Source organism: Saccharomyces paradoxus, chromosome XIII (genome assembly GCF_002079055.1).
Source record: "Saccharomyces paradoxus chromosome XIII, complete sequence".
NCBI classification, from domain to species: Eukaryota; Fungi; Ascomycota; class Saccharomycetes; order Saccharomycetales; family Saccharomycetaceae; genus Saccharomyces; species Saccharomyces paradoxus.
The window spans coordinates 304,951-330,861 of record NC_047499.1 but is presented as its reverse complement, the minus strand read 5'-3'; the positions used below and the strand labels follow the sequence as shown (position 1 = coordinate 330,861).

Here is a 25,911-nt window from a genome sequence, read left to right as displayed (position 1 = left end):
AGCTTTTCAGAATATTGTTAGTGCACTTTCCAAGTCACCTTTGTATATTATATTGTGTCTTCCCTTGCTTCAAAAAACAAGCACTAGCTTGTTTTCCTCTACACATCAAACAGTGCATGTGTACTTTATCAAGTGAATCTTCACCATTGAATATATTCCATAATATTTTGCCATCTATTGTTTACAACTTGCCTAAAGAGGAAATCATATACCTCGGCTACTCGAACACATCCGCTTCGGACCGTACCTACCCAAAAAGGAAATAATATCTTCCCGATGCGGCAATCGGTGCCCTTCTGGAAGAAAATCGCAAACTACCGAAAGGGGCACCCTCGAGAGGGGGGAAGAACTACTGCCACTCGATGGGAAGAACTCCTTGTTGCTCGCAATATATCACCAATGTTTATTAGGTTGGTCGATCTTCAAGGTTCAGTTCTCTGGCAGTGACTTTAAGAGGGAGCAAAATAGTGTACTCTGACGATTACACAGTCTTTAGTTATTAAATAGATTCGCAAATAAGGAACAAACTAAGGAACAAACGAAAAAATAGCCAATGTCTTTAATTTCAGCTGTAGAAGAAAGGGACATACCCGATATAGGAAAGACTTTGTCTGGTGGGGGGAGCAGGACTTCATCTATAACGTCGTCGAAAAAGTCATTAAAACACGGCTCTAGATCTCTGAAAAAGCCAAGAGTGTACCAGACAACGGGCGAACCATTAAGCAGGGAGGCTTTGTATAAGGCTAAGTTGAAGTACGGGGTTTATCAGTCACCTGCCCAAAGCTATTCAATTGGTGTTAGCGACGCTCATGCAGCTTCGGACAAAGCAGCTAATTTAGCTCATGACAATCAAACCACAGTGGAAGCTTACAAACGTATGTTTATTGACCCTAATGCCACTAAGGCCGCATCCAAAATGGGACCCAAGGTCGTTCGCAACAACTCAGTAGCTTCTACGACTTCTAAAAGTTCAAAAGAATCTCAGGTGAAGAGAAAGGCCAAAGAGTCTCCAGGGGCCGCTGCATCGAAAGCTTATTCGATGACAATGGAAACCACGAGTTTAAGCTCGCAAACGAATAGCAGGTCGTATTCTATTACCTCCGCCAGCTCTGTGTTAAGCGGGGCTAGTAGTAGTTTGAGTAGTACTGTCAATCCTAAACCCAAAAGTTTGAATTTGGAGAAAGTCTTAGTGGGAGCTGAAAAAAAGGCAGAATCTCGTATCAAGGAAAGATGGGAACCTGAAAAGACAAACTTCCAATATGGAGTCAGGACTGATGAGCATGGCAGATTAAATCAATTCAGCTTCTCTAATGAGATGATGAATAACATCATGGCGAAAGTGGATGCGCCAAAAGCACAAGACTTACAAAAGGGTAAAAAAGTTGCAGCTGAGAAAGAAGCCAATTCTATGAAATTTGCATTAGGAGCTGCTAATGCTGTCAAAGACATGCATCCCGGCGAGGATATCGATAAAAGCATTTCTCTAAAAGCCCAGAAGAGGGACACCTACCTGAGCCAATTAACTTCTCAGCAAGTTCTGACCTTGGCAAGGGCCAATGTTGACAGACAATTGGATATTATTGAGAAAAGTGATATGCATAGAAAGCTATTCACTAATATGGAATATAACAAAGCTGCTGTCGCCGTCGCACAATCTAATCACCAAAAAAAGACGGAATTCCATAACAAGATTAACATGGGTGGTGGTCTGTTCTTGTCACCAGAAGATATTACTAAAATCGCATCCGGATTGATTTCTCCTGTGCTTGGTGAGGTGAGTGAGAGGGCGGAGGCGCAACGTGCGATGGATGAAGAAATCGCAGGAAGAACGGAGGCCTATAACAAATCTTTGAATGAATGGGAATCCATGGAGCGTTCAATCATTTCTAATGACGCTAAATTATTAACTACTACAGCAAACAGACACCAAACCGAAAAAAAGACCTCCCAGGAAAAAGTCAAGGCCAGCTATGATGCACTTGTGGCCAGAATGGATACCAAAGTCACCGAAAAGGAAACTCTGCTTGAAGATACCAAGAACAAGGAGATCGAATTTAAAAAGCAAATGCAACAAGAATTAAAGGACGAAAAGGCTCGTCTGGACCAAGATTTGGAGGAATGGGGCAAAAATTGTGAACAAGATATTACTGAGGCACGTAAGGAGCAAGAAAAACTATTGAAACCTTACCATGAAGATTTGGCAAATGCAGAAGCGGAACATAAAACTTTAGTGGAAGAGCGTGATACTATTAACGCAGAGATTTCTAGATTGCAAGATGCTATAGTCGACCATAAGAGAAAGATCTCTGGTTACGGAGATGATCTTGACGCCCAAAAGAACAGAAATATCAGGGAAGATGACAAATTGATGGAATTAGGTCAAACCAAAGAATCTTTGGAATCCCATTTAAACGATGATGTTATCATTCTTGCTAATAAAGCTAAAGAACAAGCTGAGTTATCAACAAAGGAAGCGCGTCTAAAACAATTGGAAGTAGATTCGTTGATTAATGAACGTAAGAGCGAGCTAAACGCAACCGAAATCGAGTTAAAGAAGGAAAAGCTAAGTCTTTTGGAGGCTATGAAAGACGTAGCTTCTGCGCGTGGTGACGATAAGATTGACGAAGAGAAAGTTAAAAGATTGATTGGTATGACTTCTGAAGAATATTTAACACAAAGCAAACCCGTCAAGAAAAATGTTGAAGATTTACCGACCCAACTTGAAAAAATAGAAGAAGGCGATGAGGTAAAGAAGGGAGAGGCAGTTGATGCCAAAAGCAAAAACTCAGGTGGTGCTGAAATTCCAATGAATACCATCACAAAAACAGCAACCAATACTGGTTCTGTTGCTCAAACAAAAGAATCTGAGAAGAATTCCTCGATCGGAAATAAATCAACAGGAAAAAAAGAAGACGCTGACGATGGTAATTCTGCCGAAGATATCCCTGTCTCACCGAAAGCAGGAGATAAGAAATCGCTGGGAGTTAGCCCCGATAGTTTGGAACACACATTTAGCGGCTTCTCACAAGGTTCCTCGATCGAAGACGATCAGGATGCAATTGATAATAAAGAGGGAAAGTAGATGCTAGTAAGCTTGGATAATGGAGAAACGGTTCGGCTAAGACAATGAATCGTTGAGTGAGGTACCGCAGAATTTCGATGACCGAGATCCTTTATAATCTGCGCTTTAATTATTCTTTTTGTGTATAATACATTTTATTACCTTAATTTTAATTTTAATATTTGTAGTTTTTTTTCAACTTGATAACTTTTGCTTATGAAATAGTATATACGGTTGTTTTTACTTTTTTCTTTTTATTTATTTGATCTAATTTTATGTATGCAGATTAAAAGCAAGTTTTAATTAATTGGTATGTTGGTTTTGATTATGATTATGAGGTGTGCCGTTATTGTTATTATTTAAACTATTGCTATTGTGTTCCAGCTCATTCACGTCTGGATCAGTTTTGAAGTATACTTCATCCGGTAAAGTATCTGTTGAAATTATTGAATATTTGATAAGCCAATTTCTCATTGGTTGGTAATCTAAGACAGAAAATGGAATGTTTAAATCGATAAGGATCTCTATCAAGTCGTTCATAGCTATTTTTGATTGAAGTTCTCGGACGTTCTGCTGTTGAACCTGGTAATTGATAAGGCTCTGTCCAGTTTCGGGAAGATTTCTGTTGGCATTCTCTTTTTGTTTTTTCTTCTTCTCTTTGGGTTTGGTATCTGGCTCAACAAGTAGATCACCCATCAATCTAGATTGATAGTCATAGCATTCCTGGAAAAGTGGGGAATTATGATCAAAAAATTCAGTGAAATTATTTGGTGTCAGTTGAACGTCATGAACTTTACTCAAATGCCTTTGATACTTTCTTGAGCCATGCTTTTCCCTACTGTTCTTATCCTTCCATATCATTTCTTGATTGCAAATTCGCTTGGTTTTACGGTCATAAAATTGACAATATGTGTTGATAGTTAGAGGTGATTTAGCAAACAATAATTTAGATAGATGGTTTCCCTTAATATCTCTTCTCCTGGGAATGGGAAGCTCCAAAGATTTCATGATGTCTGATCTAAAATTCAGAGTTTCTGAAGAAAGTAACTGTATATTATTCTCTATGAAATCTGCCACTTGTTGTTGTTGTTGTTGTTGTTGCTGCTGCTGCTGCTGTTGCCGTTGAACCGCATACTTAGAGCTTTTTGCATTATTCGATCCAATGGTTCCCAATGAAAGCGACTCGTCATGAGTAACGTTCACAGGGGATGACTTTGCAGAAACAGTGGCAGAAGAAAAATCTGGAGAAAAGTTCTCTTTTTGTAAATAATCAGGTATCATAGTCATATTGAGTATTCTTGGAGTTTCCATTTTGGAGGGCGCCAGATTAATCTCCTCATGAGGAGTCACACTGCGGTTACAAGGAAAATTAGGCAGCGTTACTATATCAACCATGCCTCTATTGTCTTGAGAAGGGCCTTTAGTCGTAGCGGATTTTCCCATTTCTGGATTTAGGTCCTTCATAACTGGTTGTAGTTCTATCCCCTTGTTTTCGAATAGCTTCCCAGAGAATAAAAAAAAGGATAATTATATGGTTCTTGATCTACAGAGTCCCCTTTTGTATCCCCACTCGAATTGTTCTAATACGTACGTTTTTAGGTGTCAGGTAATTGGAGTAAGTTATAGGTGTGTTACATCCGTTTCCTTGTGGCTTACGCAAATAATAGTAGTTTCTTACTAAATGCCAAAAAAGTGCCAGTTGCTACTACTGTTTTAAGATTGATCTCTACTGTCTGCGTCTTCACATGCGCCGGACTTTACAGGAAAACAAGGTTTAAGATATAACCAGTTCGGGTTTTATGTAGGACGGTTTATCATTCTCCATCAGTGTTTGCTGCTGTACCCTCTAGGCCCCTTTGTTGGAACGTAGTATAATGCTTTATTGGCCTTAACTTTGCGATCTTCCCCGTCGCGTAATCTTAGATAAAAGCCACCTAGAACGATTAAATGTGAGGAGCAACAACAATCACCAAGAAATCCGAAAGAAAGAGTGTGTGCAGTTGAACTAGAAAACAGTATGGCTATTAACCAGACACATGTTCATCCGCATTACACGTTACCTGGTGTAATGCACTACTTGCAAACGGAATTCACGAAGAATGAAAGAGATAGAATCACTTGGGAGCTTGAAAGGTCGGAAATGAAAGCAAGAATTGCGGAACTAGAGGGGGAAAATAGAGATTTGAAACATCAATTGAATCAAATACAGTCCAAAGCTGTTTCTGCTGAGGGTGAAACGGCAAAAAAACCGGTGCCTGATTCATTATTGAAATCCAAGCTGGCTGTTCAAGAAAACGTGAAGGAAATTATTTATTTGCTGAAAAGCCCTAACACGGTCAATCAGTTAGAGTCATTAAATAGCAGAGATGCTGGTTCCGATTTGCATGATTTAGAGAAACTGAACATGAATACTCCCAAGGAGGAGGGCAGTGCCAAGACAAATGGAATGGATATTTTGAATAATGCTCTTTTAAATGTCAAACCGAAGCCCAAGCAAGACTCTTCAAGGCCGTCGTCACCGACTAAAGTGAAATCCTTGTTTAGTACAACTAATAAACGTGAAAATAATAATACAATATCGGAAATTCACTCTGAATTACCGAAAGTCGACATTATCAGCTCTTACGGTGATCGTATGGCACTCTATGATGCGGATACCAAATCGTTAGAAATTCACCAAGTGGATGCAAACATGAATTCCAAATCTGTAAAGAAAATGTCTCTAGGGCAAGATAGCAACATCGTGAAATTGTTATGGGTTTCGACCTCCAAATTCATTGTTATCGAAAAGAGTTTGCATTTGAAATTATTCTCTATTTCCACCGCATCCTTGATCTCGGATCTGGACCTATTACAAAACTCAGATCAGCAGTTTTCGTTTAGTGATATTATTAATATAGATTTCAAAAATAAATGGTTGCTGATAGCCGGTAAGAACAAACCGCAAATCAAAATTTGGGAGTTGGGTAATATAGAGGCTACTGAGGATGTCCCAATTAACATAAAAGAAACGTATGACATAACTCATGATAATGATAACGGTGGGAGTAATGATTCCACCGACATTCTGGACTGTATATTGGGTATAACAGAAAAATCTTTAATATTACTGTCTTCAAACCCTTACCAGCTCACTATATATGATTTCGAGGGTAAACTTCTACAAAAAATCGATTTGAAGATCGATACAATATTATCGGGTAAGCCAGATGAAGAAAGCTACCATTTGTTTTTGGATAGAAAAACCTCTAAACTACTAATTCAACTAAGCAATGAGAGGTTGTTGGTTTATTCTTTTGATAAGAAAAAAATTGTTCTAAAGGAACAATTGACTCCATCGTCAACACAACCAATACAACTCAATTTGAATGACGGCATAATCGCTATATCATATAATAATGGAGACTTTGAGTTTAGGAATTTAGATGACCTGAAACCGTCAATCGACCAATTTGTTGTAGCAAACATCAATTCCTCAGAAAGCGAAGGACCTGTGATTTTTTCTTCAAATTTAATGGTAGATTCCACACCGGTATTAATCACCGTGAATAAAAATAATGAAATCCTCTTGCACAAGATTAAAATATAGATGATGCTGGCAAAAAAAAAATATTAATTGAATCAGTCTAATAAATACTTACGTATACGTAAATAGGTATTTTTTTCTATCCTCTATTCATGGTGTTTCCGCTTCCTTTAGCATGACTTTCCTTGAACTCGTCCCATTCACGAGCTTTATAAGTTTCTTTATCTTGCCAGTGCATGTTTTCTTCATCCGGTACTTGCTCTGGTTCTTCACCACCTTGAAGAACTCGACCATCTTCAAATTCTTTATCTAAAAATTCCTCCACCGACATTGTTGGTCCATATTGACCGTATCCTCGCACTTTTTGTTGCAACTGCTGCCTCTTGTCGACAAGTGTGAAGTTCCTCAAGACTTGGCCTTTTTTGTCTATCAAAGGCCTATTTATGTTTTCTAATTTATCGGTAAAGCCAGTGGAATCATTGTCGTTCGATTCTTTTCTTATTTGAGTACTAGGTGATTCGATTTCATGTGAGGAATTCTTGAGGAAGTTAGAGAGCATTTCACATTCAAATAAATTTTGTTCAATATTGTTGAACGTATCAAGACTAAATTGGCTTAGCCTCACCAGATATAGTTCTCTTAGTAATTCATCATGGTCGTGGTCCTCGCCATCGTTTCTTAGTTCCAATTCTAAGTAGTGCAATTTTGCACTAACTTCTTTATTGCGCTGAAATAGCTCAATCTTCTCTTTCCTCTTTAACTGCGCTCCAGATAAATCTTTATCATTTTTAGGTTGCGCATATAATTCGCTCAGCTGTGGTTTATAACGATCCTTGAAGTTACCTAGTTTTTCACTAACCAAAGGATCCAGAAGCTTATAATCCTGCAATATTGTTAAGAAACTAATGAAAGACTCAATGCTTTTCTTCAGGTAAATCAATTTCATAGACTGCCTTTGAGCAACACCCGAATCATTCGACTGTCGTCTTGATATCAACAATCCCAAATAATAATCAACTGCTAGAAATTTGATGGAAGTAGTAGATATATCATCAATGGTCTCATTGGTACTAAACAATGCCAACCTATCGAAAATTGCGGTTCTTAAGTTTAATAATTTCTCAATCGTGGAAAGTAATAAGCCCTGATATTCCGGCGAATCCTGCCTTAGAGATGAATGTTCTAATTTTGCAGAGTATATACTAATGATATCGTTGAACTGTTCTGTTATTGACGCCATTTGGTCTATTATATCCCTTTTCTGTTATTATTCCCTACCTCCTCTTTCGTCAACGAATTTAACCTGCTTTATAGGTTGTTTTTTTTTATCAGAAGCATAGTAATAAAAGGTATGTATTAAAAATTTATATACTTTTCTAAACATTTCATAAAAAAAGTCATAAGGTAAAGTTATAAAGGGCACCGTATCATTTCTTCTTTAATACACCTGAGCAGAAACAAATGACTGCCCACTTACCGCTACAACACCACCAAGAACCACGGCCAGGATTTTCCTTTTCCCATTCTTGACTCAATTTCGCATCAAGACCTTCAGGTAAACCAACTTGTACATCCGCTTTACAGGTTCTCAGACTCAATGATGTAATACCGTTAGTGGCTAGAGGTCCGATAGCCGTTTCCCACCTAGTGGTACGGGGCCATTTCCTGTCTCCAGTTAATTTTCTATAGTTTAAGTCACCTTTGAAAATAACCAAATTGGAATTTTGTAAATCTTTGTGTAAAATGGATCCGTGGTATTTGACTTCCTTTGTATCCAAATTCCAATAATCCAATTCTGTGGTCCAGAAAGAATCTTCACGAAATTCTATTTTACCGCTAGATACAAACTTGTCCATTTCAGCAGCGAATAAATCAAGAGCCTTGGATTCCTTTGTCGCAGCCTCGCCGCTGGGGAAGAATTTACGATCTCTTAGGTCTTGAACTAAAATGCCGAAATCCTTCAACATGACATCACTAACCATGTATGGGATGTCTTTGGCATGAAAAATACATTTGGTGGCCAAGCCACTCTGTAACAGAAAAGCTGCTAACATTAAATCAGCATACAATTCAAAACCAGAATTGTCTAAAACAAAATCGACACGAATTTGTCTGCTATTAGCCTCGGCTTTGGCCTTAATCAATACCTCCCACGCCTTCTCTGTGTCATTAATAACAATCTTGGACTCGGATTCAGCTCTTGCCTTGGCACCTTGGATAGATTTAATTTCTTCTAAAGTGGCATTGGTCAATAAAGATAAATCAGTGGCATTGCCCCACAAAGAAATCTCAATAAACTCTTTGAAAAGAACCTTCAATATATCGTCGCCATTACTTCCAGAATCTTGCTCCATTTCTTTCAGCTGTGGTAATAGGTTTTCATACCTTAGGGCCAATTCTACGACACCATGAAATGAGGACTCAAAAGTTGATTGCTTCAGTTTGTTGAATATATCGAATTTAGACCATTCGGATTGACGTTGGAAAAGAACGTTTACTCTTCTGTACAAGTAAACCTCGGAGAATAGCCACTCTACTGCGCCCCAATTTACTTCAGGGTGTTCCTTTAGGTATTCATTGAACGAAAGCGGAACGTTGGCAATTTTGATCTCCTCTTCAGTGAATGGTCTCAAAGGTACACGATCAATTATCTCCTGGCGGAATTTCTTCAACTCCTTCTTGATAACTTCACCTTGTTCAAATTTAGTTTCGTTACTCTTCTCTGCTTCTTGTTGCTCACTTAAATCGTCTATAGCATTCTGAGTGATAATGGGCCAACGGGCACTAGCAGTGTATTCACCAAAGGTGCCCTTATCATTAGTCATAAATCTTCCAGGGATAGTCATCTCTTGTTATGTAGTTCTCACTATCGTGATACCCTTTCTTTCCCACTTATACGAGGATGACAATGAACTATCAAAGCTTGAAAATTTTAAGTTGGGTTCTTATACTTATAAAGGAGATAGTTGTACTGGGCAGTCGTGTTGTTACATTGCATCTGGAGCCTCTACCTCTGAGGGGTGTGGGTTATGCCAAGAAATCGTCAATGTGGACGATTACCATCACAGACAATGGTAACCAATCCAATTCAGTCATTGAGGGGGAGAGATACAATTGAATGTGGCATCATGCTATCCCGTCATTCAGGTGTTGATGAGTCATAGCTACCGCAGGAGCTTATTAGGTGAGGAAAAGTTTTCGCATGAAGCCTCCAGAAGAAGCTAGGAAGTAAGCAGGGAAAAATAAAGCAAAAGAAAAGAGAGTAATAATCAGCTGATGAGCTTTTATTCAAACCTACCATCTGCTGGACAATCTAATCAGGGGTCTCCAACAAGCGGTCGAAATGGGGTGGGATTAGAACCCTTGTATCCAACTATCTTTGAGATAGTGTCATCGCATGAAATCGATTCCTTGCTGCCCACATCGATACGGTATTTATTAACAAATCATTTAATAGCGAACTTCCCCAACAAGTATACTCTGCAGCTGAATAACTACTTTTTTGAATGGTTTCAAGCAATAAAAGGGCTTGTTGAATGGTATCATTTGAAGACATACAATTCTACGTTTATTGATCGGTTTTATGGGCTGCAACAATTTAACTCAAGGGACAGAAATCTGGCTTTAACACAATGCTTAAATCCCAAGAACCATAGCGCGTGGCCTCGAGGTTTGCAGCTAACTCAGCGACAGAGGAGTGTGATTTTTTTGGAAAAGATTATTCTCCCTTACATCGCAACGAAGCTTGATGAAACATTAGAGAAGCTATCAGTGAACAACATATTCAGCGGTGCTGAGACTGAAGAGAGATGGGTCAAGAGAGCATTTCTAAAAATTTACCCAATTATTAAGAAACTATTCGCGCTATCCAATTTACTCGTTAAATTATTATTCCTAACTAAAAGAACAGGATCGGTTTCGTTGCTACAGTACTTATGTAAGATAGAGTACACGACAATGAAACCAATGACATTAGAAACGTCTAGTCTTAAAGAGACGAAAGGAATGGATAGTAGGTTAAGGAAAACAAATATGTCATCAATTTTGGCACTTTTGCAACGCGAATTATCGATTGTACCCAGGTTTTTAACATTCATGGGTTCGCAATTCTTCCCCACTTTCATATTCGTACTGAGAGTGTACCAATGGTGGACCACACAGGACATGACCACCAAATTGCAGAAAAGCATGAATGACTTAGATGAAGATATTCCAAGGCCGCCTGTCTCCTCACAGGGTGACAAAACGGAAAGTAAAGAGGAAGTTTCTGAGGCATGTCCCGTTTGCGAAAAAACTATACAAAATCCCTGCGTATTGGAAACGGGATACGTCGCATGCTACCCGTGTGCCATTAGCTATTTGGTTAATAATGAAGGTCATTGTCCTGTTACTCATAAAAAACTGCTAGGCTGCACATACAACAGGCATACGAATAAATGGGAAGTTGTGACAGGTATGAGAAAGCTACTAATCTGATGACGGGGGATATAAAGAAAATAATTTTGTGTAGGTATATATATTCTAGCTACTTTTTTAACATATTCGAAATTTCCCATTGTTTACAGGAAATTTCTAATAATTTGATTTCATTGATCTTGTTATCAAGCAGGTAGTTCATATCATTTGTTCCGCCTCTTTTTAGTTGTGTTACAAGCATTGATATCTTTCGAAGTATTACATCTCGTGTGGCAGAGAAAGATTTGTCATTGGCGTCATAATCCTTTAAGAACATTATCATTCGATTGATCTTTTCGAGTAGTTTTCTTATCGCATTATTGTTATATTTTTGAATATTGATTTCTTTATCTTTCATGTCAATTAATTGAAATTCATCAAAATCTGGATGCAAGGCGTTATTCGGTGTGATAATTTGGTACCTGTCATTCACATCCTCGATTTGTACTTTATCCTGTAGGAAATCAAAGATGATTTCTTCGCCTAACTGCACTTCGTCTTCAATTTTATAACCCTTTAAACAATCGATAACTTCTTGGGATGATGCATGTCGGTGTAACACGTTATATTTAATCAGATATTTCAGTGCTAAGGGGGCCAATTGAAGAAGTACTTTTTTGGTCACCTCATTATTAATATTCTCGTCCTGTTCCAATTGATATAAATCTAGAATACCGAGTATACAAATGTCCTTCTGAGTGACTTTTGTTAGGTTAATTCTCTTTTTTAGGCTTTCCTGATTGATTTGGTCATTTCGCTGCATCGGAATTCGTATAACCTTTTCAATGTACCATTGAAGCTCTGCTTCATTAGCATTGGTTGGCACGTAAATCTTATCATCTTGATCCTGTTTGCAGCCTACTAATAAAAACCAAGCGTGGTCTATCAAGTCAAAAGATGACTCATGTAGGAAGTTGATTTCCGATATAGCTAAAGAACTGAATTTTAGAAGGTCCATTTCTCTTGTATTACTTTCCCCTGACAAATGTGTGTTTTCTTATTGACAAGTCTTTTTTTTTGTCTGTTTGTTTGTAAGGTAAAGGTAAGGCAGTAAAGAAGGAACATGTTTCTGTTCACTTTTTATATATTTTAATACACATAAAGTAAATGCATATTGTACCAACGTGTATATATATATGTACAAGAATGTGCTCTGGTTCAAGAGTTCTCTATTTACAAAAGGGTAAATACAGAACTAAACAACAACAGTGCCAGGATCAACTACTGGCTCCTGTTGCGCAAGAGGCTCGTAGCAATACCACTTCATCAAAGCATCAGTAGCGGCTCTCCCTTTTGCCTCCTTTAATGAGGAACCGTAACCTTCCCCTAAAGTTTCTTCGCCTGAAAACACATGTACAATAAAGACAGGCGATTTGGATAGTCTACCAGACTCAGCGACTAGTTTCGATACAGGTTTCTCCAGCCCTTCTCTGCGACATAGCATGGCCAATTCCCTTGTAGGCTGTTCAAACTGGAACATTTTCGTGATATCCAATTTCCTACTCATTATATGATCATCAATAAATCTGTAAACCGCCTGGGAGTCTTTCTGCTCCGTTACTGCCCAAATGGCAGCTATTATACTCCTCACACTCATTGCAAGGGCGCTCATCTCTGAAAAATTCTTCCCGGTAATTAGTTCAATGCCGTCCTTGGAATCTAACGAATTATTAAAGAATTTGAGCCTTCCCAAAGTGAATTCAAATGGCTCCATTTTCAAATAGCGCGATAAAATAGACGTGGCTTCTACTTCAATACCCCAGTACTTAGCAATGTGGGCCAGTACGGCCTCTGATATGTATGCATTAACCGCGGCATTCAAAACCACGGTGGGTAGTCTCGGATATTTCTGTATAATGGATTTTGTAACGTGGTAAGAGAGCAAGTTCTTCCCCATGATGTTTAAACCGTGATTGTCCAAGTATTTATTAGTAGGTACAGTATTGATGAAAGCTGCACCTTTTGCTGGATTATTTATCTTGTCGGGCAGTTTTGCAGAGGGACACGTCAAGCATCTGGAAAGTGTTGAATAGGTCAACTCATTGGGTAATTGTAATCTCTTGTGGAGCGTTCTTAATGAAGGTGACTTGGAGGCCACTGATTCAGGTAATTCGTTTACCGTGCTCTTCAAACCTTGGTAGTATTCTTTATATTTAGCAAGCTCAGATTCGGGTAAGAAGCGCTTTTGTTGTTGTTTCGACGTTGAAAGGTGTAGGTATCGTTTCGAGGTGAATCTCGAGGATTGCTGCAGAAAGCAAGTGCTAGACAAATACTGTGAGAATGGTCTTACGGTTCGGCTCCAATGCCACGTACTGTTTGGAAACGGTTTCATACCTGCTGCCAGTGTTCCTTTCCAATTATGGCTACTCAGTAAATGAAGTTACAACTTTCTTTTCACCTGTTCTTTTCATGTTCTTCTAGTAATGCTCTTTTTCAGCGGCGGGAGACTCTGCCCTTTACCCGGCGGCATATAACAAGGACCTCTCATATAGTGACGCATTATGGCGGCTTAATTTATGGCTAATAGGATAATGATTTACTATTATTTGTTCAGCTCACTGCCTTTATTGACCATCTTTTTGTTGGAATGAAATTCTAAAATCATCTATTTAGTAGCACTCATGTTACTACTATATTATCACATGCGGTGTAAGAGGATGGCATAAAGATTGAGAAACAGTCATCCAATCTAATGGAAGCTGAAATGCAAGCATTGATAATGTAATAGGATAGTGAACGACAACATATAAAATGAAAGAAGATAAAGTAAGTAACACTATGTAGAACTATCGATTCCCTTTTGTGGATTCCAATATTCCCGAGGAGAACTTCTAGTATATTCTGTATATCTAATATTATAGCCTTTAGTAACAACGGAATCCCAACAATTATCTAATTATTCACCTAATTCACAATTCCAACAGATAATATACCAGTAATATGAATACTAGGCAATAGACGATGGTTGAATCTTATTATAACAGAAATCTTATCTGAAACTCATTGATTGATATACAATCTAGTCGGTGAAAACCATTCTTCAATTGGGTGTGGCATCCATTGCAAAAGGAAAAGAAGATAGAACAGGTTAAGTATTATGTAGATTAGAAAGGATAATTCAAGCAATTTATTCAATAATCTATGGGCGTGTGGCGTAGTCGGTAGCGCGCTCCCTTAGCATGGGAGAGGTCTCCGGTTCGATTCCGGACTCGTCCATTTTTCTTTTTCTTAATCAACTAATTTATGTATATGCCTTTCTTTAAGAAGTTACATGAAGATACAGCAGTATTTTATCCCACCCGTACCTTCTTAGGGAATGTCAGATATGGCTAATGGATATGCTATTCATGAATAATACTTTCTTCTTGCAATCACGGCTTATTTCGAGATCCCTTTTGGTAAGAAGATCGTTAAAGAGGTATTTCGGATTTGCAAGGCCTTCTACCTCCCAGCTACCAACTATTTATGCATTGTCTACACCACCAAACCAAACCTCTGCAATAGCAATCATAAGGATATCAGGTACTCATTCAAAGTACATTTACAATCAACTAGTTGACTCAAACACGGATCCACCAATAAGGAAGGCTATTCTGAGAAACATATATTTGCCGTCCTCTATCACTGCAAAACAACTTCACGGTCAAAAAGAAAATAAAGTACTATTAGACTCCTCATTACTATTGTACTTTCAAGCTCCGTATTCATTTACTGGTGAGGATGTATTAGAGCTACACGTGCACGGCGGGAAAGCCGTAATTAATGGTATACTAAAGGCTATCGGCTCGTTACACGATAGAAGCAGTGGTAAAGATATAAGATTTGCCTTGCCTGGCGACTTCTCCAGAAGGGCATTTCAAAATGGGAAGTTTGACCTTACCGAACTTGAAGGTATCAAAGATCTTATTGATTCGGAAACAGAATCTCAAAGGAGATCAGCCTTGTCAAGTTTCAACGGGGATAATAAGATCCTATTTGAAAATTGGAGGAAAAGTATTGTCGAGAATATGGCTCAGTTAACTGCTATTATCGATTTTGCTGATGATAATAGTCAAGAAATTGATAATACGGATGATATTTTCCATAAGGTAGAAAATAACATCATATGTTTACGAGATGAAATTGTTACTTTCATACAAAAAGTCGAAAAATCTACCATATTGCAAAATGGAATAAAGCTGGTACTACTTGGTGCTCCCAATGTTGGTAAGTCATCATTAGTTAACAGCTTAACTAACGATGATATATCAATTGTCAGTGATATACCTGGTACCACTAGGGATTCCATTAATGCAATGATAAACATAAATGGCTATAAGGTTATTATCTGTGATACGGCAGGGATAAGAGGAAAAAGTTCTGACAAGATAGAAATACTGGGTATAGAAAGAGCGAAGAAGAAAAGCGTACAGAGCGATTTGTGTTTATTCATTGTAGATCCCACTAACTCGTTGAAATTTTTGACTGAGGACATATTAGCCCATCTATCATCGGAAGCCTTTAGAAACAAGCGAATCATTATTGTAGTCAACAAGAGTGACTTAGTTTCCTCTGATGAGATGGCGAAAGCTGTAAATAAAATACGAACTAAATTCGGAGCAAAATACCCTATATTAAGCGTGTCTTGTAAGACCAAGAAGGGAATAGAATCATTAACTAATGCCCTAACAAGTAATTTCGAAAGCTTGTCTCAATCAAGCGCCGATTCAAGCCCTGTTATTGTTTCCAAAAGAGTGACTGAAATTCTCAAAAACGACGTACTTTACGGTTTGGAAGAGTTCTTTAATTCCAAAGATTTCGATAATGATATAGTTTTGGCTACAGAAAATCTAAAGTATGCATCTGATGGAATAGCCAAGATAACAGGACAAGCTATCGGCGTTGAAGAAATCTTAGATTCGGTGTTCAGCAAATTTTGTATAGGGAAATAATCTGGCTATAGTCTTATAGTCATCGTGTATATAAACAAAGGAGATATTGAGTAACGTATCGGTACATATAGAGAGAGACAATGAAGGAGCCTTGGTTACACAATAATGAAATAAAAATGGGCTGAACTTCCGAAGTGTCAGGAAGACCTTTGCCATTTTAACATGTTTGTTATGTGACATTTGTTTTCTTTTGGATGGTAGATATGCTTATATATGTATATAGAGAAAAACAGATGAAAAAGGAAGCGATCAAATGGTTGTTGTTATTCTGGTACGTGCTTTCAGAATCCTAATGATTTCAAAATAGACAACTTTACCTGTCTCTCAAACTCAGGTCTATTATCTCTCCACAAGATGCAAGCATCGATGTTGGCACCACTTTCGATATTGGGCTCACTCAGCATGCTCATAACACTTAACAGGATTTTCTCTACGCTTTGTACCGGCGACCATCTTTCTTCCGCTAACTCGTACATGTTAGGATCATCACCGGGGGAGTGTAGAATGGATATGCACACTTCCCCATTTGGGTAAATATTTGGATGTAGTATGCTGGGTGTGAACGTAAGTTTAGGGGGAGATAATGGATAGTCTTTTGGGAATTCTAGCTTAGCATTAAAAACGCCATCAGCGTATGGCGTATCAGGAGGCCCTTGAATTAGACAGTCCCAAACGAATATATTATTCTCTGATTTGGGACCAGCCACTATACCCGGTGGAGAATCTTTGATTAACTGTTGGAGCTCCTTAAGCAGACGTTTCTGAGCGGTTTTCGACATGATATGACCTTCCAAATTACACTTTTACCTAGAAGGAGGCTTTTGAATGTAATCTCCTTTATACACTAAACGCCAGAGTTTACTTTGGCACTTTTCGAGCTTTTGGCTTAAAGGCCGTAATCTTGTTTTCGGGTAATGGTGAAAAGGAGTTATAAGAAGGATCTCGAGACAATAAGCTGCTGCATCTTCGCGAGATAAGTGCGATGAGGGGCTTTGTTCTGAACTTCAAACGGTATTGTAAGTTTTTTAAGCTCTACCAGAGATGATAATATTTAATGGGAACAAATATGCGTGTGCATCGTGCATCAGAGGACATCGCTCTTCAACATGTAGGCATTCCCACCGTATGTTAATCAAGGTGAGAACTAGAGGAAGACCCTCTCCCATGGCTATCAGGGACGCTATTCTAGTAGACTCTACTTCTCAAAGTACGGAGTATGAAAACGGTGCACAGATTGAAGGAAACTGCTGCAGCGCAATGAATCAACAGCCAATACTATTTGTGCGTGCCTCTGCTATTAGAAAGGCAAGAATGATAAACGGTAAACTGCATATATTGATGGAGGAAGGTTGCACTGCTCATGAACCTAAAGATATTAGCACCTTTACCGACGATGGTAACAAATATATCACCGAAATGGAGTTTCTTAGGAAACACTCTCCCAAAGCTCCAGCAACAGGAACAATATCTCCAGACTCTACTAGGTCATCCTCTTCGAATGAGAAAAAAGAGAGTAGCCAGATGCAGCAGGAGCCTATACGACATTTGTCGAACTGCTGTAAGAAAGATAAAGCACGTAATCCAGTTTCCGACGACAAGATGAGCAAGGCACCGTCTGATGATATGTTTACGCCATACAGCTCCCTGGAATCAACCTCCACTTTTAATGATATTTTACAAGAAAACTATAATAGTTCTGTTCCTGGGGCGCATGATAGTTCGGAAACACTCACCCCACAAAGTACAACAACGGTAGCTGCACATCACTCCAGTGACATTGCTTCGAAAGTTGAAGTTCTGACTCATAAGGGTATTTTCTTAAGCACGCAATGCTCTTGTGAAGATGAAAGCTGTCCATGTGTCAATTGTTTAATCCATAGGAGTGAAGAGGAATTGAATTCTTATATCCAACAAAGTGGTGTTCCTTTAACCAATATGGGTGAAGCTCAAATTACCGATAAGATGATGGACTATTTGGATGATTGTAAATGCTCTAACAAGGAATGCCTATGTCCTCCAGATAACTGCACTTGTGATGGTTGTTTTTCTCACTCTACAAATATAATTCCATTTGAGAAGTTCTTTTTCTATGGAATTCTGAATGTAAGACTAACAAGGAAAACTCAAATAAAATTTAAAGGTAAACTAGTGCCGTCAAAATATTGGTGGGATTTTTTGAAGTTGCAAGTGCCATTAATGACAGATGCCCAGTTGGAATTACTTGATATTCAGGCGTGGTTTCAAAAGTTAGTCTCTAATTATGCACCACATCTAAGTGATGCTAACACTTCATAAAAGCACTTAAATATATGCAGGAAAGACATTGAGGCAACAGACATGAACTGCGCCCTACAACACTCTAAACCACCATATGATAATATTCCGATCTACTGTGCTCAACATTAAAATTGTTTAAACTTGGTAATAAGCAACACGTGAGAGAATAAGGTGTATCTCAAACTTTCGAAAAAGCGCAGAATAAGTTACTAAAAATTATTATATGTATGTATATCCCTTTTTAGCCGTCAAAAGTTCAAAATTTTTTTGAAAAAGATAGATTCTATTGCAATAAATTAGAGATTCGAGTTGCCTCCCGCCTTCCGCTTTCCCAAGCACCATAGGCACAGCCAGCGCCATCCATGATAGTGTGTTCGCCTGCGAATCTTATGCGGGAGTCCTGGCCATTAGACATGGCCACAACCATATCAACGGGATCATCTCCTGGAAAGCAGGCCGAATAAGCGCCACGAGAGTAAGGATCACGTGTCCAATTACTAACGATAATGTTTTTCAAGACTGGTTTATTAACATTTGTATGATCTTCCTCTGGATTCATTCCGTTAATCACATTTTCAGAACCCAAACACTTCATAATCTTGTTCAGAACAGGTTGAAAGAATCTGAAAAGATGCTCTTTATCTTCTCTAATGGATTCTATGTAATTCGTAAGCGGTGCCTGCATCAACATCATAAAACTTGCTACTCCTGTGCTTTTCGATAGATTTACGAAAAGTAAAGGTTGACTCCAGCAAGTAACGCTCGTATGCTTTTTGGACTCTTCCTTTTCCAGCATAGAACCCAATTCATCTAAATTTTTAGCATTACGTACTATTTCAACGAATTCATTAGTAGAGTTAGCCAAAGTTGCAATTTTAGAACTTTCGTTCGACCAACAACATTCCTCAAACTCAAAAATTACTTTACCTAGTGCGCCAAAGTGGATCTTGTCAAAAGCCTCTTGAATTACTGGTTTTAATGCTGGTTGGAATCCTATTCTTCCTCGCGAATCTTCGTCAGGTTGTACTGATAAACTCAATACACTTTGAGGTACTGTAATAATAACATAGTCAGCATTGTATATAGTACCGTCTTCACACTTCACTATCGCATTCAGCGACGACTCTCGCGTAATCGAATTTACTTCACAACTTAGCCTTAACCAATTTTGAGGAAAACTGTGAGCAATTCTTTGAACCACAGAGTCGTAATTCAAAGCAAAGGCGTTTCTTCCTTGGTGACCGAAATACGTATCCTTGGCACTCAGAAGCTTCCAGTCTAAGCCATGCCACAATTCTAGATATCGACAAAGTTGCGGGAAATATCTTATTTGCTCATTTGTAAGAAACTGGCGTCTTTGTAGTAAATATTTCATTACCAATTGAAAAAAGGAGCAATCTGCAACTCCTAAATTTTGATGGAATTCTAACTCTGCGAATTTGCTCATTTCATTGTCCACGATCTCAAGAAGCAGCTTCTCGTCATGGTCTACCCTTCCACGTTCTTCATCGATGTAAATAAAATTATCGTCATCAAAGACAAATCTCGTCTTCCCATCTTTCAAACTTAGTTGAGCCTCTTCTAAAAACAAAGGATTTGTCAACGTGTCATGGTGCCAGCTAGCGCCTACATCATATTTTCGACCTTGATAGCCTGTAACGGTTTGCAATCTACCACCGATTCGATCTCTGGCTTCAAGAATAATGCAATCTCGAACACCATTTTGATGTAGTGTAGATGCAGCTTTAAGCCCAGCAATACCTGCACCGATTATTATGACGGTTTTTTTGGCTGGTGAAACTGTATTCATCCTCCTACGCTCGCTGTTTATGCTTTTGCTTACTCACTTCTGGTTAGAAACAAAAGGGCAAAGTAGAAAAAAAAAACTCAAGCAGAGTACATTTGGAAAATAGTTAGCTTAGTTTAAAAAAACTTCTTTTTTATACCTTTAGGATGCCAAAAATAGTACAGTATTTAAAAGATCTCATTGCGTGACATCCGTATATGGGTGACCCGAAGTTTGAGCCTCCTTTCCTGTAAAACGAGAGTTTGTCATAGCAACAGACCATCGTGGGGTAAGGTGAGATTGACTTGAGTTTCTAACATCTTATATATATTACAATAATACGTAGATAAACGTGTCCATAAAATGTTTTTAAGACGGAAAAATAATTCTTATGCAAAATTTTGGTCAAACCATAGTAAATTGGAAAACAAATCATCATCAAACACGTCTGGAGAGTTCCCTATTTTACTGACAGCATCGAGCACATCTGAGGGCAATCCAACATCTGTGCCTAGATTTGTTACACCACTTGCCGGAGGAATCACAATTGAATCGTTGAAGTTGGTGGTGTTATGAGATCTTGAAACTAATGGTACTCTTCTGTTATTTTTGGGCGGATTTTCTTGTCTTTCATCTGCATTTTCTTCTTCCCTCTCATCAGCATCAACTTCGATATCCGCATCGTGGTCACCAACTTTCTTGAACTGCTCAAATTTATTTTTGTTAGGGGTGTCATCACCATGGTCAGTTCCGAGAGTAGTCTCCAATTGCAAGGCAGAATCTCTCAGCCGTATACAAAACATATGATTTAGCATTTTCAAACACCATAAGCACTCAGGAAGCATTGAAGATGGATTTTTTGGTTTAGAGCACTCTAGAGTTCGCCAAATTTGTTGGCAGCTTTGCATGATGGCTTTATTTTGTGCCAAGGCAATCCCTGCGTGCAGGTAGATAATGCATATCAAATTTACCGTGAATAGCTGAGAAAGGTTTAACCACCAGGGGACAAAGAAGACATTGCTTCTCGTAATTTCAACCAAATTCTCAGTAGCCATTTGACAATGGGAAATTAATAAATGAGTATCCACGACATATTCTAAGGATTTATTATTTGTGGTAGATGAAGGGGTTATTAGACAAAATAACTGTCTTACTTCGAAAGTCAATCTTATATCCAGATATGTCATGAATGGTTGAACTTGGTAGAAGCAACGATAATTGCCGTCATACGCATTGATTTTATTGCTAGCTATAAAGGTGTCGTACCATTGACCAAGTTGACTCCGCAATTGTACAGTCTCATTTAAATTTAAATCCTGCGCGTCTCTTTTTAGAAACTGCGTCACTATTATGGATAAATCTAGCATTTGAAAAGTTTCCTGATGAAACCAATCATCTTCTTCTTGCAAGAATTTCTTTGATTTCACTAGATTCATCTGTTCGCACATCTCACTAACGGGCAATGATAGTTGGTAATACCGACCCATTTGAAAACTTATCAGTTTATCCATTATAAAGCAACACCAGAAACAATGCCACGCTTTTGATTCATCGTAAGTGGAATGAATCTCAGGAAACTTGTTTAGATATAGACTCATCCCATTACACATGTTTACTGCCTGACTTAACGCGTTCCAACAAGCCGTTTGTCTATAACAGGTTCTAAAATAGAAGGTTATCAAAAGCCACGATTGTATTAATTCAAATGACTCCCATTCAAAGGTCAGTGTGTTGATTATCGAATAAGCATATTTGAATAATTTCTCCTCTATGGAAGGTTTTTTGACCAAAACAGATTTTTCTTCGAGAGTGATATTTAAAGACGAGTCACTGTAGATTCCTTGTCCTTTTTGACCATCTAGATGCCCTTCTCCGAATCTTAGTGTAGTAGACAAAATAAGATAAAGTATCGAGGTGAACAACTTCGCGGATGAGTTATTCTGTTTACCTTGCCGTAGAAACTTATTGTTATATTGTTGCCAAAATGTTGCTTCATGAATGATACTGAACACAGGATTGATTTCATCAAAATAATATCTTAGTAATTTATTGATTAAAGATAAGTGAATAGGGTCATCAAAGTCGAAAAATTTAGATTCATGGCTTATATTTTTGTCATGAATTTTGAAGTCACTGTTATATTTTAAATAATGGCCGCCGGATAAGTTCCAACCATAGTTTTGGACTCTTGGCCGTTTCAATTTCGCATATTCTATTGTCTGCGGCGATAAATCCTTCAAAATAGATGCGCCAAGGTAATAAGGTAGTATATTTTGGTAGCGTCGGTGAAATCTATATTTATCTAAAGAAAATGTCTGCCAGGGTGATGCAAAATGACTATTAACAATATTAGTTATTTGAGAGCTGATTATCTTATTTTCCTTAGAATTGATGTTGTTATTATGAAGGGCTTCTGAAGATTCACACATGTCAGATCCGTGGCTAGTGTTGCCACCTTCCTGACTACTGGTCATGTTTATTACTGTCGGATTTATATTGACATCATTATCATCGGCTCTATTGGTTTTATTTGACGATTCGTTAGTTGTATTCCCCAACTTTGAACTCAATTGCAGTAGTAACTTAGCCATGTGGTCCTCAGCAAAGGCGTTAGTATTATTCTCTCCATTTATGTTACCACTGGAATGGAATGCATGGTTTGGTCTACCACTCATAAAGGGTAAAGTGGATGGTATATTAGAATAATGTGCATTGGGATTGGGAGAGTTGCTAGCAGACGAGGATAGGCCATCTGAGGGAGCATTTATGTTAATATTTGTTTTATTTAACAGGTCTTTAGAAAAAGCGTCACGGGTTTCGGCATATTTCTTACTAACGTCCTGGCTTGGTGATGTAGCCTGTCGCCTTCTTCTTCGACGGTTTGTGACTTTGAAATCATAACGACATTCTTTTTGATGTTTGGAGCAGTTTAGGCAAGGCTTATTACCATCGCATTTAACCTTTCTCTTCTTGCAAAGCTCACACGCTTTTTGGACCCTTAGTCTACCTCTTCCATTTTCTTTACTTGCGGCTGTACTCGTTTCAAGTGCATCACCAGTATTCCTGATAGCTGTCATTTCTCTAAAACGTTCCTTTCTGTTAGTATGGGCTCATGTCCTATCAAGTTGCCCATATAGTGCAAAGAAAAAGTTCGAAGGGAACAACCAGTGGGTTGACGAACTTGACTGTTACCGGACAATGCTTAGATATACTATACAATAGATTTTCATTGATTCATTCTCATTTTCAGCCGGGTATCCATTTTCTTTTTATGAGAAATAGATGGAGTCTCTTTTACTCTGCATTTAATGAAAAATAGTATGCACTAATGACCTACGGCGAAAAGAAATGATAGCACAAAAAAACTCATAGATAATGTAAACACGTGAAATAGGTGGTTGACATAAAGTATTGAATGAGAAGTTCAATACAAAAACTCATAGTAATTCTGGAACGTGTAATTGCTTAATAAAGCGAAATTAATTTTCTATTTTTGGAAGAGCTTGTATTCTTGAAAGCGACAGGCATAAGTTTTTTTTTGGGTTTCCCTTGTTTAAATGCCTTTTCAACGTGCGATAGCTACTTGGTTGGTTTTAGCTGTGATCTTTTTTTTATTTTGAATGCACTATATAGCAAAAAATAACTAAACCCTAACCCATCTTGTTATATATAGTTTTTAAGGTTGATAATAACGATTCTACATTGTGAGAGCCATTTATTAAATCAAGAAAATCAAATTTTTTTGAAGCGATTAGAGCATTTTTTAGATTTTGCATAAATTTGTTTTGCATTTTTGCCTTGTTGTGTTCATATCCATTACTTCGTAACAATATAACTTCAATCAACATTTTGCTTGCTTTTACATATTCACCTTTATTCATGTAGGCAATTGCTAAATTATAACGCACCCTTGTAAAATTCGGTCTTAGTTGTTTGGATTTATTGTACGCATTTATTGCAGAGTGATATGACTCAGTATTGGCTAAAATTGCTCCATATCTATTCCATATTATTCCATTATTGGGCCACTCCGATAGTAAGAACTCCAAACATTCCCGAGACTGCTGTATTTTCTGATCGGAATAATATAAGACTGATAATACTGAATATACATCATATTGGTCTGTTTTTTTTATACCCATATTCAACAAAGATTCCAGAATACGCACTAAATGAGACTTTTCCGGGATTTTATTGACGCTGTTCTCGTCTTTTCCTGTAAAAGGATGTAAAAACTTTGAAAATTTTGAAAGAATCCATTTATGAAAAAGCTTCAAGGACTCTGGTTCATTTTGTTGGTTTACATAGTGAATTGCTAAACTTTCCAATGCAAGCGTATTATTTGGATCCAAGTTCAAGCAATTTCGCAAAGCAAGCTCACCATTGCTTTCGCTTTCATTTTCAATATTAACTACACCTAACTTTAGCCATGCATTTACATGATCCGGATTTTGTGAGATGGCTGCTTCAAACGCCATCACAACTTCGTTCAAATTGGAACCGTTTTCCATTAGTACACATCCTATTTTATATGGGTCCCGTTCGCTTAAGTAGATGTTCGATTTTAGAAATTGATATGTTTGCGGTACGGATAACAGCCTATGTTTGAAACCTATTGTTTCTTCGTATTCTGCCACATATTCGTAACCAATGTTTTTTTCTTCTACATTGTTTTCTATTGTTAGGTCATTTATTAACTGGCTTTCAATTAATTTGAACTGAGATTCCCAGCCATTAGAAACAGATGAGCTCTCATTGTAAGATTTTCTACAAGGATATATGCGGTTTTGGTGATACGCTGTACTGTGGTAAGGTGCAAAATGCTTATCGTGAAATTTTATGGGGCATTTCTCATGCTTCTTTGTACCAGGCTTAGCCACATCGGCACTTTTATTCCTGTGAAAACAAGAGAATTCCTTTGACCATTGGTTCTCAAGTCCTGACAATTCTTTTCCGCTACTACCACCATGTTTGGGTTTATCTACCGGTAATGCGACCTGGAAATCTATCTTACTGGTACTGTTGCTTTTTTGACAGTTGGTAAAGATATACTCTATTGTATTGGCATTTCGTGCGGCGCTACCGTTAGTCTGAAAATCGGAGAATTTACTCAGATTATTCCATTTCAACCTTAGTTCATTGTTGATCTTATCAATTGGATTACCATTAGTTACGGAACAAGTGACTTCGTTCATCGTGCTTACAAAAGGTACCCTTTATTCTAAATAATGCTTCACTCAGAAAAAAAAAAAAAAAAAAAAAAAAAAACGGACAAGAGGATAAAAAAAAAAGTGATGACCTTTTTCTTATTTATTGCCACTATTTGAGGGGAGAATATTGGGGTAAAGGTGGTTTGCCCCGACTTCAATGCGTATCAATGTCTACCTCCGGCTTTAATAGGACACAATTAAAACCTGTTAGGAAACTCTCCGGATTTTGTCTGGGCTGATCTGACGGCTTTTCTTTTGGCGGCTATTTAAGTTCATCAAGCGCGTATCAAAACCAGTATAACCTACATAAATTAACTTTTCGAACCCACCTACTGAATATCACACAATGTTCTTTATTGCATCGCTGGTGTACGCGTACGCGCAGGAACGATCTTGTCATATCTGAGTCAGACTGACGCATTCATGTCGTGTTCATTTCTTAAAGACTTGAAGTTTGCACGGTACGAGAAACAAATTGGAAACGAATAAAAAAAGAAGAAAAGGAGGACTTTACCGCCTAAGTTGCGGTATATGTATGTACACGCGGTAACGGATTATTTCGAAAAAATGCGGGGTCTTTTATTCTGGCATAAAGCAGTAAAGAGTTTCAAGATATCGAACATTTTTGTTCCAATGATTCGATTAATGACTTTTTCATTGATATA

At 38.0% G+C, this 25,911-nt stretch overlaps 14 protein-coding genes and 1 non-coding gene across 15 annotated transcripts; 6 read left to right on the top strand and 9 right to left on the bottom strand.

Moving 5' to 3' along the window:
* Nucleotides 1-553: 553 nt before the first annotated feature.
* On the top strand, nt 554-3,082 carry EIS1 (Eis1p; the record flags this gene model as incomplete). Its single annotated transcript, XM_033912451.1, has 1 exon — nt 554-3,082. The coding sequence occupies one exon, from the start codon at nt 554-556 to the stop codon at nt 3,080-3,082; it is 2,529 nt and encodes an 842-aa protein (XP_033768342.1).
* A 282-nt stretch (nt 3,083-3,364) lies between these two features.
* Nucleotides 3,365-4,525, bottom strand: RSF1 (Rsf1p; the record flags this gene model as incomplete). The annotated part of the gene is made up of 1 exon (XM_033912450.1): nt 3,365-4,525. One exon carries the CDS (start codon nt 4,523-4,525, stop codon nt 3,365-3,367), a length of 1,161 nt encoding a protein of 386 aa, XP_033768341.1.
* Nucleotides 4,526-5,078: 553 nt separating this feature from the next.
* Nucleotides 5,079-6,650, top strand: FAR8 (Far8p; the record flags this gene model as incomplete). The annotated part of the gene is made up of 1 exon (XM_033912449.1): nt 5,079-6,650. One exon carries the CDS (start codon nt 5,079-5,081, stop codon nt 6,648-6,650), a length of 1,572 nt encoding a protein of 523 aa, XP_033768340.1.
* A 76-nt stretch (nt 6,651-6,726) lies between these two features.
* On the bottom strand, nt 6,727-7,827 carry TAP42 (Tap42p; the record flags this gene model as incomplete). Its single annotated transcript, XM_033912448.1, has 1 exon — nt 6,727-7,827. The coding sequence occupies one exon, from the start codon at nt 7,825-7,827 to the stop codon at nt 6,727-6,729; it is 1,101 nt and encodes a 366-aa protein (XP_033768339.1).
* Nucleotides 7,828-8,014: 187 nt separating this feature from the next.
* SPAR_M01510 (putative methyltransferase) lies at nt 8,015-9,433 on the bottom strand (the record flags this gene model as incomplete). The annotated part of the gene is made up of 1 exon (XM_033912447.1): nt 8,015-9,433. One exon carries the CDS (start codon nt 9,431-9,433, stop codon nt 8,015-8,017), a length of 1,419 nt encoding a protein of 472 aa, XP_033768338.1.
* Nucleotides 9,434-9,863: 430 nt separating this feature from the next.
* PEX12 (ubiquitin-protein ligase peroxin 12) lies at nt 9,864-11,063 on the top strand (the record flags this gene model as incomplete). Its single annotated transcript, XM_033912446.1, has 1 exon — nt 9,864-11,063. One exon carries the CDS (start codon nt 9,864-9,866, stop codon nt 11,061-11,063), a length of 1,200 nt encoding a protein of 399 aa, XP_033768337.1.
* Nucleotides 11,064-11,112: 49 nt separating this feature from the next.
* On the bottom strand, nt 11,113-12,000 carry CSI1 (Csi1p; the record flags this gene model as incomplete). The annotated part of the gene is made up of 1 exon (XM_033912445.1): nt 11,113-12,000. One exon carries the CDS (start codon nt 11,998-12,000, stop codon nt 11,113-11,115), a length of 888 nt encoding a protein of 295 aa, XP_033768336.1.
* A 237-nt stretch (nt 12,001-12,237) lies between these two features.
* MRPL3 (mitochondrial 54S ribosomal protein mL44) lies at nt 12,238-13,374 on the bottom strand (the record flags this gene model as incomplete). Its single annotated transcript, XM_033912444.1, has 1 exon — nt 12,238-13,374. One exon carries the CDS (start codon nt 13,372-13,374, stop codon nt 12,238-12,240), a length of 1,137 nt encoding a protein of 378 aa, XP_033768335.1.
* Nucleotides 13,375-14,185: 811 nt separating this feature from the next.
* SPAR_Mtrna7A lies at nt 14,186-14,258 on the top strand. The gene has a single exon. It is a non-coding gene; the product is annotated as a tRNA-Ala (tRNA).
* Nucleotides 14,259-14,374: 116 nt separating this feature from the next.
* On the top strand, nt 14,375-15,973 carry MSS1 (Mss1p; the record flags this gene model as incomplete). The annotated part of the gene is made up of 1 exon (XM_033912443.1): nt 14,375-15,973. One exon carries the CDS (start codon nt 14,375-14,377, stop codon nt 15,971-15,973), a length of 1,599 nt encoding a protein of 532 aa, XP_033768334.1.
* Nucleotides 15,974-16,254: 281 nt separating this feature from the next.
* Nucleotides 16,255-16,752, bottom strand: UBC7 (E2 ubiquitin-conjugating protein UBC7; the record flags this gene model as incomplete). Its single annotated transcript, XM_033912442.1, has 1 exon — nt 16,255-16,752. The coding sequence occupies one exon, from the start codon at nt 16,750-16,752 to the stop codon at nt 16,255-16,257; it is 498 nt and encodes a 165-aa protein (XP_033768333.1).
* Nucleotides 16,753-17,014: 262 nt separating this feature from the next.
* MAC1 (Mac1p) lies at nt 17,015-18,268 on the top strand (the record flags this gene model as incomplete). The annotated part of the gene is made up of 1 exon (XM_033912441.1): nt 17,015-18,268. The coding sequence occupies one exon, from the start codon at nt 17,015-17,017 to the stop codon at nt 18,266-18,268; it is 1,254 nt and encodes a 417-aa protein (XP_033768332.1).
* Nucleotides 18,269-18,533: 265 nt separating this feature from the next.
* On the bottom strand, nt 18,534-20,060 carry FMS1 (polyamine oxidase; the record flags this gene model as incomplete). Its single annotated transcript, XM_033912440.1, has 1 exon — nt 18,534-20,060. One exon carries the CDS (start codon nt 20,058-20,060, stop codon nt 18,534-18,536), a length of 1,527 nt encoding a protein of 508 aa, XP_033768331.1.
* Nucleotides 20,061-20,425: 365 nt separating this feature from the next.
* On the bottom strand, nt 20,426-23,113 carry STB4 (Stb4p; the record flags this gene model as incomplete). The annotated part of the gene is made up of 1 exon (XM_033912439.1): nt 20,426-23,113. One exon carries the CDS (start codon nt 23,111-23,113, stop codon nt 20,426-20,428), a length of 2,688 nt encoding a protein of 895 aa, XP_033768330.1.
* Nucleotides 23,114-23,686: 573 nt separating this feature from the next.
* Nucleotides 23,687-25,231, bottom strand: PEX9 (Pex9p; the record flags this gene model as incomplete). The annotated part of the gene is made up of 1 exon (XM_033912438.1): nt 23,687-25,231. The coding sequence occupies one exon, from the start codon at nt 25,229-25,231 to the stop codon at nt 23,687-23,689; it is 1,545 nt and encodes a 514-aa protein (XP_033768329.1).
* Nucleotides 25,232-25,911: the final 680 nt, after the last annotated feature.